Source organism: Tribolium castaneum, chromosome 1, assembly GCF_031307605.1.
Source record: "Tribolium castaneum strain GA2 chromosome 1, icTriCast1.1, whole genome shotgun sequence".
Taxonomy (NCBI): Eukaryota; Metazoa; Arthropoda; class Insecta; order Coleoptera; family Tenebrionidae; genus Tribolium; species Tribolium castaneum.
Window position 1 is genome coordinate 20,215,482 of NC_087394.1, and position 15,962 is coordinate 20,231,443.

Genomic DNA, 15,962 nt, shown 5'->3' on the forward strand with positions numbered 1-15,962 from the left:
AAAGTTTCTTAGAGAATTATCATAATATCACAGCACAATATGTATAACATTACTAAAAGTATACTTCACATATTTTATTTAGTTATAAGTTATAATACAGCACAGTTTTCATATCTTTTTATAGTACTCAATGAATAATGCTTGAAATACTTGACCGAGGAGTAATCGTTACATTTTCTTCATCAGACTGGTCAGGAGATATCCTTATTGCCTGGTACCACTGATTTGTTAAATCCGTCATTTGGCTTTTGCAATCTTTCAGTTCCTGCAATAATGAAAGAAATGATTGTAATTTTACACTTTCTATAAAAAATTACAATATCTTGGATAATAAAATATTTCAGCTAATTTTATTTCATTTTTAAACTTGCTTTTGTCAGAAATACGTGTGTTAATTTTACTTCATAATAAAACTTATTAAATATAACAACTTTTCTATATAGTGTTTTGTAGAATTCTTATTTATAATTTTCAGTTTTCCACCTTTCTTTTGTGAAAACGAGCCGGTCAGTGTTTAATAATTAGTTTTTATTCATAGCAACAATTTCCATTGTTGTTTTAAATTGTCTGTTTCTGTCACATCGCAAATAGTTCGGCCCTTTTATTTTCGTACCCATAAGGGTGAACACGTTTCAGAATGTTATCTTTTTCCAAATTTTAAGTAAATATGTGAATTTTTTATTAAAAAATTACAAATAGAAAAGATGTTTTATTTGTTAAGCTCTGCTACCTGTTAAAATTAAATCACGTATTTCTGATACAGCCTGTATTTCAAACGAAAGCTGGTAACATAAACTGAAGAAATTGTGAGAAATGCTCAAATGTAAACATTTTTAATTAAAGGAGAACGTTAAGCGACATGAGGAAGAATAATTCTCTATAACTTTTATTTTGCCTCCGGTGCCCTAAAAATTGAGGGATTGCCACCGGCGTCGGTTACTTACACAGAACCAACTGTCAACTGCATAACCTCGCCTCGCAATGTTGAGGCGTTCCTTTCAAGATGTGCTAGCATTAATTGTTCTTAAGAGTTTTAGCCTAAAACACCTTTATAAAATGTGGATGATAACAAAGACGCAATAACTTCTTTTTTTTGAAATTATGGAAACCGACCCTGTTCAGATCAAAAAAATCAAAAGATCATTGGCGTAATTAATACAATACAATTGTCATCTAATTTGTCAAAGAGGCTCACTATTACAATGATAACAAAGCTATGAGAATGCAGCTGCGGCATTCAAAGTGTACTTAGAGTATGAAAAAATAATAATAATAGGAACATTATCGAAAATCTGGTATCCACAATAATGAGGAAGCGCTCATCTCAAAACGGCAGTTAGACAGGACCGGACTTTTTAGAAAAACTAAAAATTATCTCCGTTATTAAATACATTTTATTAAGACGATTTAGGCTATAACTCTTAAGAATAATGCGTAGTATCTCATGTTAAAAGGAACGCCTCAACTTCGTAAACACTCTGTACTATAATAGTAGATTATAACATAAGAATCATGAGATCGAAAATAAATTGAATTAGAACAGGCCGTGCCTGCGGAATTTTAGCCACATGTAAAAACTTGACAGATCAGGATTTTTTAAGAACTGATTCCTTGCTTAATCAAAATTATTCCGAAATGGTGTTTACCACCAAACAAAAAACCTACATTGTAGAAATGCTATTTCAACAAGTGAAAAAATGGGGAGTGGAAATATTCAATTGGTGAATGATGCCTAGCTGAATTTCGGGAAAAATTTCACTAAGACCCAGTTTCTGGAAACATATTAAACGGAAAGATTAACCACAGTTAAAACATAGCAACGCCAATCAGATACGCACTACCATAGCATCTAAGGCCTGACTTCTGGAACGATTAAACGTTAGATAAATTGTATGTCTCAGCTAGTTGCTACGGTAGTTCGTATCTGATTGGCGTTCATATGTTTTAACCGAGATTTAAATTTATCTCTCTGTTAAATATGTTTCCAGAAACTGGGCCTAAGAGATAAAATTTAACTGAAGTTTAGTCGTACTAGAAATCGGGCCTTAGACACTTCACATGATGCTGGACTAAACGTTTGTAATGTTAAAATACTATGCATTACACGAATATCCGAGATTTGATCGTTCATAAAATTCATAAAGAAAACAAATCATGGTCGAGAAACTGAAACGACCTTAGGTCCAATTTACGAATTGTTATCAAAATATTTTGACCTAATACGTCTGAAACGTCCTTTCTAAAAAAAAAAACAAAATATTTGTTGATTGATAAACGCCTCAATTTTATAGAGTACAATATGTAGGTACACGAAGGATAACTGTAAGAAATGATATAGGCCTGATATAGGCGCTGTTGCCGGTAGCGGAAGCACTGCCTTTTTATTTTGTTTGAAAATAATTAAGGCATTGGCAACTTAAAAAAAACTGTCCTCCTAAATGATAGTAGTGACATCGCTTATGACAACAGTAACGCAAAGTTCAAGAGAAAATTTAGAACAGAAATTAGTCGAAAAAGTAGTTAATTTTTGATTTTGTGGAAAATGTGTGAAAAATGTTCAAATATCGCTCAAGTTTTTTGTGATTGATACCGTTCAGTGGTAAGAGGGTTCTATGATGAGAGGCAGTTGTAACGCCATGATTTCTTCTTACAAAGAGATTATCTTGTTTATTTTTTAAAGAACCTGCTCGTATAGAACGAACGATATTTTCAATTTCCATTAAAACATAAATCATGTTAAATAAGTTGATAATGCCTCCAATGATTAAGATCTATCAATGAAAAATATATATTTACCTGTTGTGTAAATCTCCTAGTAAAAAATGGGATGAAATACTTCAAGTCATATTTAACAAAACCCTTTATTCGATCTGAGACGAACGACACTTCCATTTCTCCTTCAGTAGTTTCAGACAAGTGCTCTGAGTCTAGAGCTTGGCCCCATTCTCTAGTTTTACTTAAAGTAACTTCTCTATCTTTTCGGCGTCTTTTAAGACGCCTGGACGGATTTTTCGTTGCTTGTATGAACTTTAACAAAGGCATAGTAGAGCCCCCCAAAAATAGCGTTGTAAACAAAACAATAATCAATGTTGTGGTAATAATAACATGCCGCGTTTCATCGCTAAAGTTTAAATGAAGCGATAATGCGTAAGAAATGGCACCACGAAGACCACTAAACCACATTATAAACATCATTTTTTTGGTAATTTGATGTTCACGAAATCGATTAACTAGAATCGCCAGTGGAAAAATATTACAAGCGCGGCCAATGAGACACAAAATTATGCCCCAAGTAATCAGAGCGGGCTCCACTCGATGTTTAAAACTAAACAGAGCCAACCCTAAATATGCAAACACACAAGTTTCGGCGATGAAAGCTAAGGTTCTGAGGGTCTGTTGCATCGTAATTTGCGTTACTGTGGATAGATTAAAGTGGGTGTAATGTGACATTACAATGCCACAGAACAGTATGGCCATAATACCACTGAGATGAATTCCTTCTGCTAATACATAAGGTGCATAAGTAAACACTAACATCATAGCAAATTCCAACGAAGGGTTCTTTCTAAGATCGACATGTTTTAGAAATAGGGCACTCACAAGAGCAAAAATTACCCCAATACCAGCGGAAGCGAAGAACATTAGACAGAACCGCTGTATACCCATCACAATTGCTTCCCCTGTTGACATTACCGGATTATTTGACTCTAATGCTGCTGTTGTTAAAACAATAGCAATCGCATCGTTTAAAATACTTTCCCCAAACACTAACATATTAAGTACAGGATCAACATTAAGTGCGTGGAATATAGCGACAGTTGCCACAGGATCAACAGCTGAAATTAAGGAACCAAAAGCGAATGACTCGACAAAACTCAGCTTATAAACGACTTCCGCTAAACCCAAGAAATATATCCCAAAACCAATTATAAAAGCCGAAATTGTCGTTCCGAATATTGCAAAGACCAAAATCGAACCTATATTTTGAAAGAAATTCCCCTTATGTAAATTGTAACCTGATTCAAAAATAATTGGTGGCAGTAAAACTAAGAAAAATGCCGTAGGTGAAAAGGCTTCCTCTTTCCGCCAATTACTAATATTTCGGTTAGATAAAGTATTCATTGCTAGACCAATTAATGCCCCAAGGAAAACTATAACTATGCTCTCAGGAACATACTGAAAACCTGTCTGAAGCATAAAATGAATAAGTAAAATGCCCAGTGCTAAAACACACAGAAGAAAAAATATAGCCATTGAACTGTTATGTTCATCTTCAGCTGCTCCTTTGTCAGGAAGTATCGGATCAGATAATGTTGCATTAGAAGTTGTGTTTTTGAGAGAGTGACTTGAAGTCGTGACATTTTTAACAGGGGTGGAAGGGGGGTTACTTTGCGCAGTGTTATGTCCAGCAGTTGTTGGTTTGCTTGATGATGAAGTTGCAAGCGGTGAATGGGTAGTTGATGTGAGAATTCCATGTGTGTTGTTGGATTTTACCACTGTTGAATTATCGATGAGGGTCACATTTGGTGAGTCTTGCAAAGAGACACATTGGCTCAGCAATAAAACATACACAATTTTAAGAACTTGCATGTCTTTACGACCAGGAATTTGGGTTGCTAAGCTGTCTCCTCACATGATATCAGATGTAAATAACTTACTGAAATAATATAGTTGTTAATGTTCAATTCTCACAATATGAAATTAATTTCCTTACAGTGCCAACACTTTTTGTAATCGTTTGTCACAGATTCACTTTAATTTTTTCTAGTGACTCATTCGTAATTGTAATTTTCACTGACATTTCGACAAGGTTAGAGAACGTCCTTCAAACATTTTTGTTCGCAAGCGCGAAAAATGTAGTCGCTCAAAAGAAGGTGAAAACCCAAATAACAATTATTAAAAATTAAATTATTTTTCTACTCAATTATTGTTTAGAGAAACACATCAGGGTAATAATGTATTTATTTTTAGTTAAACATTAAACTTAATACAAGTATTTCGTTTAAATTGTTGCGATGGCTTATGGTAACACCCTAGAAATGTGTTGTGTACTGGAATGCAAAAACAGTGGAAGATTATGGTTATGCACATTTAAGTATTCCCGAAATGAAACTAAGGTTAATCTTTATGAAATCATAACAAAAATTATTTTTTTTATTTTTATTTATTTTTATTTTATAATTTTTGTTGCTTTTTGGTGTTTCTATAATTTCACATTTTGCGCACGGATGGGAAAACGCATGCAGGACTCATTTTAAGAAAGTTTCACAGCTCCCCTGTCTTTTTATTCACATTTTATGGTAGAATTAGCATTAAAGTTGTAAGAACACTAGAATTTGGTGAATTTATGATGGTGGCGGCGGAATTAAAACATTTCGCGTCTACAAGCATTATGGAGCAAGTCATGCGCATGCGTAAAGTGTACCCGAAAGGTTTCGGCATTCGGCGTTGTTTTGTAAAGTCTTGTTGGTTATCTGTCGTCCGTTATTATAACATTAGATTAAATCGACAAATTGGCAGCATTAAAGTGTTTCAAGTGAAAAAGTATTAGTACAACTTTGTCTCTCAAGATCCTTACATAATGAGCACTCAATCTGCAAATCCTCGTGAACCAACTTCTCATGTAAATTCAATTTCTAAATCAAAAATACTGGTTGTTGGAGCAGGAGGGATCGGATGTGAAATACTGAAAAATTTGTGTGTTTCGGGCTTTCAAGATATTGAAGTGGTAAGGTTATGAGCATATTTAGGTGACTTCTGTTGCAGTGTTAATTTTCAGATTGATTTAGACACAATTGATGTCAGCAATTTAAATCGTCAGTTTCTGTTTCGCAAAGAACATGTCGGGAAGTCCAAAGCAGTAGTTGCTAGAGAAAGCATAATATCTTTTAATTCCAACGTGAATATTAAAGCATATCACGACAGTATCTTTAAGTAATACGTTAATTTTACCTAAATTATTTATTTTAACATTCTGTTTTTAGCCAAGAATATGGGGTTAATTTTTTTAAAAGATTTGATCTGGTTTTGAATGCGTTAGATAACAGAGCTGCACGCAATCACGTTAATCGTATGTGCTTAGCTGCTGACATCCCTTTAATTGAATCAGGAACTGCGGGATATTCAGGACAAGTGGAACTCATCAAAAAGGGAATGACACAATGCTATGAATGCCAACCAAAACCCCAGCAAAAGAGTTATCCCGGTTGTACTATTCGGAACACTCCATCTGAACCAGTCCACTGCATTGTTTGGGCTAAACATCTGTTTAAGTAAGTTGCATGGGTGGTGTTAGAAGGTTGCATCTTTTTAAATATCTGTCATTATGTTGAGCGCATGAGTTAGCTGTTTCAAAACTAGAAATTCCAACGTCTCATGTTACCGAATTATTTTTTAAATAAGGTTGATAAAAATGTGAAATAGTCATTAATGAGCTAATGTATTTTTTGACCGAATTTTAAGGAATATGTTGGTATTGATAATGACAAAGCAACAAGAGAAATGTTAACAGATGAACGGATTAATGAATTAGTAACTGGAAATATTAAAAAAATGTTTAAAACATTTAAAAATGTGTGTTTTAATAGTTGTGCGAACATTTTATGATATAATTAGAGCTTAAAAGAAGACAAAATAAATCAAATAAAAATTACATGTAAAAAAGCCGATCTTGCCGATTTAGCTTGCCAATCGGGCTTGCCGATCGGCATAGTGTAGACGCAGCTTAAGAACGTCCACGATAGGCGGAACCAGTGCGTACTTCGTCGAGTGGGGATATTGAGCAGTGGCGTAACAAAAAACTATTCTGGGTCAAAAGGGGTTTTAGTTTTAAAATTTGTATTACTTATTTTTTCCTGCATTCAATGATAACAATGTGAGATAATAAAACGTCACATATCTTGTTCTTACACGTTGAAAGCGAAGATGTGCAATACATAACAAAAACACAATGAGTAACGAGTAAAAACGCGTTTAGTACAAAAAAGATTTTTAATGTTATCTTTACCATAAGTGTTAATGCTGAATTGTTAAAAATTACGATGAATTCTTTATACACGGAAATATACGCCACGCCACTGTTCCATGATCACACCCCTAAATTTATGAATGGACTTGTCCTCGCCGAGTTTTTGTCTCCTACCATCGTGGACGATCTGTCATTTTCCGTACTTCATTGTTACTATTCTTCAAATTTTAAAACCTCAGATGAGTTAAAACGTAATTCAGTGATGTGAATTAAAATAAAAAATTAAATTTTGGGGTGTTCTTACATTTGTTTGGTGTGAATCTGTCTTCAGCGCAAAAGCTAACGAGCAGCAGAATTCCCAACTCAGTGGTTTTTACTATATCAGTATTATCTGTTCGTGGGATGAATTGTCGACAGAATCACTTCTTCTTGACGAATGATTTTGAATGAATTAATTAATTTTATTTTATATATTTATTTATAATAATTCGAATTACAGACAACTATCTAATTATTCGTTAAATTCATTCGATTGTGCCCATCACTAATTTGCAGCTCAACATTGTCAATATATACTGCATTAAAAACACTAACCGCTAATACTAAAATTAACACTATTATGCACACACATTATGTTTAGATAAATCACTTAAATTTTTGGTGTTTCTTTTTTGTAGCCAACTATTTGGTGAAGAAGATCCTGACCAAGATGTCTCACCCGATACCGAAGATCCAGAGGTAAAAAAAGACGGTGCTTTTTCTGTAACTGAGTCTGGAGATGTGAAAAGAAAATCAACACGTCAGTGGGCACAGGAAGTGGATTATAATCCTGAACAGCTTTTTAACAAGTTTTTCAAAGACGATATTAATTATTTACTATCTATGGGTAAAACCCACAAATATACAACCATTTTTCTTTGACGTTATTATCCTTCACAGAAAATCTCTGGAAAACACGTAAGCCGCCGGTTCCTATTTCTTGGGAGAAGGCACTTACCTGTGAGTCCCGGATTTCTAACGATGAAGAAAGTTCAAAATCCCTTGACATGCAAGTTTTGTCAATAAGCAAGTACACTCAAATTTTTGCGAGTACAGTGAACATTTTGAAGAAGGAACTCGCTGGTAAAAAGTTTCTTATGTGGGATAAGGACGATACGCCCGCCATGGATTTTGTAACAGCTTGTGCCAACATACGTGCATTTATATTTTCCATTTCCCAGAAGTCAAAATTTGAAATTAAATGTGAGAAATATTATTTTGTAAAAGTGTTGTACTATTTTATTATTTGATATTCAGCAATTGCAGGAAACATCATTCCAGCAATTGCCACTGCAAATGCTTTAATTGCTGGTGCTGCTGTCTTGTACGCTCTCAGAGTATTGCAAAATGATTATGAAAAATGTCCTACAATATATTTGCGGCAAAAATCAATTTATTCAAAAGTTTTGTTAGCAACAGATAAGAGCTTGCAAAAACCTAATCCTAATTGTTACGTATGCTCTGCAAAACCAGTCGTCAACGTATTTGTTAATGTGAATAAGATGTTAGTCAAAGAATTTGAAACTGAAGTTTTGAAAAACACACTTAATATGGTGGCTCCAGACGCTATTTTAGATGGTAAAGGGGTTGTAGTTATTTCATCTGAAGAAGGAGAAACGGAGGTTTGCTACTTTATTGTTCCTATTTACTCTCTAAATTAAGGGTTCTAGATCAACAACAAAAAAACACTTTGCGAAGTTGGAATCGTGGATGGAAGTATTTTGAAAGTGGATGACTTTCTGCAAAATTATGAATTGATTATAAACGTTAACCAGTATGAAGCTAAAGAAAAAGATGATCCACCATTTAAATTTATTGCAAATCCTGCCGAGCTTAAAGCAAAGCAGATCGACGGTTTGTGTCTTTAAATGATTAAGGAGAATTTTTTTATTTCAAGTTAACTTTACAGGTGTCAAGAATGGAGTCACCGCTGCTAAAAACGATTTACCAAATCAAGAAATGCACACAGATAATGATGATGTCGTTATATGCACAACAGATAATGATGATTTTGGAGCTTCATCAAGTAAAAAGCGTAAATTGAATCCTGTTGAAGATGATGATGATGATCTTATAATACTAGATGAACAACTTGAGTAGTTTCAAGAAATTATGTTGTCGATGTTTTTTTTATATCCGGAAATAAACTTATTTGGAGAATATATTAAAAATTTAAGTTATTTACTTTACAGATGTCTCAAAATTCCGAGTTCAGAGTATTCTAGAAAAAATATTAGTGTTTATTGTTATTTATGGTGTGAATGATTGTAGAAAATAATGCAAGACAATTTCTAGAAAAAGTAGCTTTATTTTGGAGTAAAAAATCAAATGTTGTGTAATGTATTTTTAAATGAAACTGCAAATTATTTTTTTTTTTTAAATACTTCAAAATAAAGCTAATTTTTTGAGAAATTGTTTTACGTTATTATTCTCCACAATCATCTACATTCTACACTATACATGACAATAAACACTAAAACTTTTAGCCTGCATTTGAAAAAAATGTAATCCAAAGAGTCATCTTCAGACCTGTATCACTTTATGTTTCAGGTATTTATCAAATTTCTATCTCCATTTGTTCTTATAATTCAAGGCTAACATGAAAACTAAAAAAAGGCAAATTCGAACTAATACAATTTTGAAAAATGTAAAATTTTGTTAGCCTGGAAAATGTTGTCTTTATTTATTATTAGCTCTTTTCTGTTTGAACATTCACAAAAAAAATAAGTAAAAGTTAATAATAATTGTTAAAATGACACTTTTAACTGAAAAATAACATATTTTACTAATTTTTTTACTTTTTTTACTATTTTCCATTGACTTTTGACTTTCTGTCGCCATGGCTAAAAAAAAATAAGAATTCCTATGCTCTCAGTTTCACTTAAATGTACCATTGTTAAACTTATTATCGCACACAAGTTTAGTTTTTCGCTAATATACAAGTGACAGAACACATTTAAAAAAAAGGTTTAAACACGAAATACGTGATTTCTATGCTACAAAAGATATTCAAAATGATTTCCTCGCCATGACCAACCAACATGAGAATTTCTATACGCTCAGTTTCACTTAAATGTACTTTTGTCAAACTAATAATTATCGCACACACGTTTAATTTTTGACTAATTTACAAGTGACAGATCTCCAATAAATGTATTTAAAAAAAAATTATTAAAAATTTTACATTAGCTGTTTCAAAACTGAAAACGCCAACGTCGCATTTTCTCTCAAAATTAACTGTTATAAATTATTCATGCACCTAAAAAATAATAGGTAATGTAATTTATACTTTCAATGAAAGATCTAATTATTAAGTATTTTACAATTATATCAATCTTATTAGAAAAAAATATTTGGTAAAATGCAACGTTGGCATTTTTATTGTTTTGGAACAGCTTATAGTTATTAATAGTACGAGTGCGAAAACACAAGCTTAAAGTTCGAGGCCTGTCGTTATGCAACGAACGTATGCGAGTTGCATACTTAGACACCCGAGAACTTTAAGCGTTTTCGTAGTGTTTTTCAAATTTTTTTTTTGTTGGAACAGTTTAAAACATTGCTATAGGAAGCGTGTTTTAAAATAGTGTTTATAATCTAGGATTCAGATATTAAAAACGCTACAAATTTAATGCACAATAAAATAATAAATGTAGAGTAAAAATAATAAATGCACAATAAAAGTAATAAATGCATAGTAAAAACATCTCAAAACTAGAGTCTAGAATCCCACATTTCGAGTTTAATTGTTCGAGGGGTATGTTTCCTTTTTTAGTTCGCTGCGGTGGTTTACTTGTCATGTAAATTTTTTACTGTGCAAAATATATTGTACCGATCATTTCTAGTTTTTTACTGTGCAAAAATTAATTAAATACTGATCACCATTATCTTTTACTAATCAAAATTGGATTTATTACTGATTATTAAAAAGGAGGCCTCAAATGTTACCAACAAAAAAATAAAAGTAAAGGCATGTTACATAACTGAATTCAGAAAAAAATGGGTTTTTTAAATTATCAAATTTGACCCTTGGTATTATTAAAAAAAAACAACTTTGGGCTGGTTTATAGAAAGCTATTTTATTGAATTTTTGGACGTAGCTTTTAGTACTGATGGTTTTAATCGAGACTTGTATTGGTCGATTTTGCTTAATTATTGAAATAATTTGATTTTTTTCAGAAAAACACGTTTTATTTAAAAATTTATTACACAAAAAAGGAAAGGACTTTCACTAATTTAAAGGGAAAAGTTCAAACTTAAATTAATTGTTTATTCTATGAAACAGAAAAATTAAGAAGTTTGCTAAAAGTTGAATAACTTAAAAAACTTAAATGGAACATTTTATATTTTGTTCTTGCTTCTCAAAGATTTATTTATTGTCTATCCAAAAACAAAGTTTTAAATGCCTAAAGTTAATAACTAATTTGTTGAAGTTTATAAGGGAATTTAAAAATCCGCCATAAATTAAAATATTAGTTATTTCACTGTAATAAATGACGAATTATCATCTAAAGTAACATTAAAGTTATTATTACCTGAAACAATAGTTAATAAACTTTTTTAATGTTAAATAATTATAATTATTTAATAATATTTTAATTTAAAAATAAAACAATGGGTGTTTTGAAGCTATTCAACTTGCAACAAACCTCTTCTTTTTTTTATCTTCTTGATTGCAGTAAGCTAAAAAAAAGTTATGCATCCTTCAACTTTCTTCTTTAGAGTGAGTGGTGACAGTTCCATTTTTCTGGAATTCTTAATTTTTATGTAATGATTTTTTGAAAATCGTGTTTTCGTCAAAAAAATCAAATTATTTCAAAAACAAAGCAAAATCGACCATTAACAATTTTGCTTAAAAACACCAGTGTTAAAAGCTACATTCAAAAATGTAAAAAGTTAAGGTTGTTGCATTTAAAAAAAAACAAAAGTTTGTGTTGTAGCAAATTTCGGAAACACCTGTATACTTGAAAATATTTTTGATTGAGTCAGGGAGTTAATATGTACGGCTTTCATTAATTTTCTAACATTTTAAGGTCAATAACGGACTTTTTCACATTGCTTGAACAGCCTGTAAGTCCTATATTGTTATACTTCAGGAGTTGACATGGACTTAGAAAAAGAGGAATCACTTTAAGCCACTAGTGGTTAGTTAGGAGCAGAGGTGAAGATATTTAAAAATGCAAAAATTTGACGAAAACATGTATTTCTCCTGTTTATAACAAGTCCAATTGAACTTCATCTTGACAGTAATTATTCAATAATACCTATAACCAGCTTGCGGGGGGCATTAATTTCGTAAAAATTATAACAAAAATAAGCCAATCAAAAAAACATATACTCGTACACCTGGGTTGTCTTCAAGTAATTCAAAACTCAAAATTTGTTTGATATAATAATAAAAATAAATAACGCAATGCTTGACAATGAACATTTTCAACTACTGAAAGAAAATGTGCTCCATACAGAATAAACATTAATTACTAAACAAATAAACCTGTAACTTAAAGTAGCTTACAATAACATAATCCAAAGACCTGGATCATTGTAACATCACAATGCAATAATAGCATGAGCTATTGATCTATTTCAATTAAAGAGTACGCAAACATACATATATTTATATTCTGAAACAATACAAAATCTATAATTTGAATTAAACTTAGTATGAAAAAGTTGAATTTTTAGCTTATAAATACGAATTCACCGCCTATCTCTGTACCGTTGACGATTTTCCCTATCCCTGTCCCTCGACCGGTCACTTGTTCTCCACAGAAATTCATCAACTGAGCGATCATACGACCTCTTATCCGAATATGAACTAATTCTTGACGACGAGTAATCGGGCAAAGGTAGTCCGTCATAGTACCGTGGTGGAGGCAAACTTTCGTAGGCAGAACTCGCATAGAGTCCTGGTGGTGGAGCGTAGGGCAACGGAGGTAGTTGATGTTGCATCGTACGCATGTAGTCCGCAACGTAAGCTTCAGCAGCTGCTGCAGTGTAAGGTCTTGGAGACTCCCTGTCGTAGAAAAGCGAGAACCGATCCCTGGCCCTCGGCGGAGACGTGGACCGTCTGTATGAGCTGGAAGTGAGCCCACGGTTTGACAAAAAATATTTTCGTCGCAGATAGGTGGAGCCCCGACTCCTGTAGTTGAAGGAGGTTTGAGCGGCGATTGGCATACGAGTTTTGGGATGCCGATGTCCCCGCAGATTATTCTTTTTTGCTGCTTCTTTCGCCAGACGTAGGATGGGCGTGACTTCAATGCCTTCATCCTCGGGAAACAGACGGCACAATTCCTCGGCGACTCTTGGCTCGATTTCTTGGCCATCGCGTCCGATTTTGACAGGTTTTCCGTCATTCCACGGATTGTACAAATGCATGGTGTTGGAAAACGGAAGTTCCTTGCGGCAAATCCAGTCCACTTTGAACACTCCGCCTAAAGCTTTAGCTGACAGTCCTGGAGGCAAAACCCACGAGATGGCTGGCACATCGTGTCGGGACTCACTATGCAGTCTTGCAAAACCAGCAAACTTTCCACTCTCTTTCACGGAGAAAATCAGTAAAACATTTCTGGATTCCCGGTAAGCTTTGTTTAGATTTGCTTCGTTTTGCGGGAGAGTGGACCACACGCCTTTCGCCTTTGACAGCGTTATATTTTCAGCATTATTTGATTTGATCACAAAGAAACGGGCGTCACGAAACAAATAATTTAATTTGGTCATGTAGTCGTATGATTTACCCCTGACATCCTTTGACCGCGCACGTTTTATAACAGGTGAGCTGCTTTTGTCTCTTGAACGACTTCTTTTGTGTCGAGATACACGTCCTTTTGTTGATGATTTCGTACTAACTGAACTTATGCTAGGTGCACTAGAACTGTCGGAACTACTGGAAGACACGTCGCTCTCGTAGTTAACTTCATCCAGTTTCATATCATCCCCCATGTCCAGGCTCAGGTTCAAGTTTTCTGCGTCAACACTGCCATTCTTACTTGGGTTTTTTGAGTCCATCATAATACGTCTTATAAGAAATTTACTCTGGATTTATATTTACAAAAATTTGTTCTCCACATGGAAATCGTAAAACTGTATTTATCCTAAAGTGTCCGACCATACCACTGAAATAATAGGCGAATTATTTTTAATAAATAAATCAAAACATTGAACCACCATTGAGAATTGACGGAATATTATTGTTAGTTATTTTCATTAGGTTAAGTTGGTGACTGTCATCCACTTAGCATTCGTGGCCATCTATTGGAGAAAATTAAACGTAAAATATTTTATGCAACCAAAGAAACAGAAGTTTAGATGTTGAAGCCCCAAATCATTTGCTCCGGTAAAGGCAAATAAATTAAAATTAGAAGTAATTTATTTCCTTCCTGCTTTTTACTTATTTACAGTAACAAATTAAACATGGTGTCTTAACGACTTCAAAAAAGTCCTTATTACCTTTAAATGTTAGAAAATTATTTTTTTTTGTACAAAAGCCGTAGATACTCATCTTCTGACTCACCTAAAAATATTTTCAAGTATACAAGGTGTTTACAAAATTAGCGACGATACAAACTTGTGTTTTTTTAAATGGGACATCCTATACTTTTTGCAACTTTGGATATACCTATTAATATTGATGTTTTAATTTGATTCTTTTGACGAAAACATACTTGTTACAAAATTTTATTGCGTAAAAATTAAGAATTCTAAAAAGTAGGGTTTTCAGTGTTTTTACCATTTTGAAGACAAAAGTTTAAACTTACAGGATATATTTTTTAGCCTACTGCAATCAAGAAGTAACCTCATGAAGAGGTTTACTGTAAGTTGAATATCTTAAAAAACCTAATTGGAAACATCCAATTTTCTATTTTTGCAACAAAAAGGCCTTTGAATCGTCATTCTAAAACCATTAAGAGTTAAGTGTTTCTTCTTAACATAGTTAACCATTAAAAAAACTATCAACTTTACCTTTAAGCTTGTGTTTTCGCACACATATTATTAACAACTATAATGTTACTCTTAGGTCATTAGTCGTCATATTACAGTGAAATAACTAAAATTTTAATATTTATGGCGAATTTTTAAATCTCCGTATAAACTTTGACAAGTGGTTCTTCGTTCTTGGTGATTAATTGATTATGGTATGGTTTAATATGGTAAAATAATGCTCATGAGTAATGTGCATTGTTGCTGAAATTAAAAATTAAAAATTAAATATCTTTTTAGTTATGTTAATATATATCTTCGGTTCACTTTCATAAAAACCATTGTGGTGGAATTGACTAACCTATTACCATGACAACTCATATAAAAGGTAATGAAAAGAGTACCAAATTTCCACCACAATGGTTTTTACGAAAATGAACCGAATTAAGTTTGCGCATCACGAACGTTAAAACTTCGTTACATTATAAGCTTTTTACTCAATTGCGTATTGGCTAGATTAACACGTTGCTAAGAGAAAAAGGTTATAGCATACGGTATAAACATAAAAAACGTTTTGGGTTCATTAACTTCATTTTCAATTTTGAACACACTGAAGAACAGATAGGCCTTCTTTTTTAATTCTCCAAATATAATTTCGGAATCCCTAAAACTAAGAGAGTTACCGATTTTTTAAGTGGCAGGTGCAAATTCAAAAAATCTTAAAGACAGGGTAGGGCCCGAGTGGGGTATTTCTGAAATCTTTTTATCCGCAACTTTTAAAACATTTTTCGTCACTGTCTATGTTTTGGTATTATTTGAAATTAAAATTTAAGCCAAAGAATGCTTTATCTTAAAAACGTCAACAACGTCAAAAATGTTCATAGTTGTCAGTCATCGTTGTTTATAATTAATTTCATTTCGATTTTAAATATGACGCATTACTAATCAAATGACGAAAAAACGGACATGATCCTCACCTATGGCGAATGTTGCAAAAATGCAACAGCTGCTGCAGAATTTTATTTACAAAGATATATAA

The 15,962-nt window shown here is 32.8% G+C and overlaps 3 protein-coding genes across 3 annotated transcripts; 1 reads left to right on the top strand and 2 right to left on the bottom strand.

Moving 5' to 3' along the window:
- Positions 1-59: 59 nt before the first annotated feature.
- On the bottom strand, positions 60-4,863 carry Nhe1 (Na[+]/H[+] hydrogen exchanger 1). The gene is made up of 3 exons (XM_001807052.4): positions 4,715-4,863; positions 2,797-4,657; positions 60-265 (listed from the first exon to the last, which is right to left on the bottom strand). Exons 2-3 carry the CDS (start codon positions 4,588-4,590, stop codon positions 128-130), a joined length of 1,932 nt encoding a protein of 643 aa, XP_001807104.1. The 5' UTR covers positions 4,591-4,657; positions 4,715-4,863; the 3' UTR covers positions 60-127.
- Positions 4,864-5,318: 455 nt separating this feature from the next.
- On the top strand, positions 5,319-9,168 carry Uba2 (Ubiquitin-like activating enzyme 2). Its single transcript, XM_964638.4, has 8 exons — positions 5,319-5,728; positions 5,780-5,934; positions 5,985-6,272; positions 7,645-7,853; positions 7,907-8,209; positions 8,264-8,628; positions 8,677-8,860; positions 8,916-9,168. Exons 1-8 carry the CDS (start codon positions 5,582-5,584, stop codon positions 9,104-9,106), a joined length of 1,842 nt encoding a protein of 613 aa, XP_969731.1. The 5' UTR covers positions 5,319-5,581; the 3' UTR covers positions 9,107-9,168.
- Positions 9,169-12,189: 3,021 nt separating this feature from the next.
- On the bottom strand, positions 12,190-14,264 carry Ythdc1 (YTH domain containing 1). Its single transcript, XM_964711.5, has 2 exons — positions 14,171-14,264; positions 12,190-14,118 (listed from the first exon to the last, which is right to left on the bottom strand). The coding sequence occupies exon 2, from the start codon at positions 14,012-14,014 to the stop codon at positions 12,704-12,706; it is 1,311 nt and encodes a 436-aa protein (XP_969804.3). The 5' UTR covers positions 14,015-14,118; positions 14,171-14,264; the 3' UTR covers positions 12,190-12,703.
- Between the last annotated feature and the right edge of the window lie 1,698 nt (positions 14,265-15,962).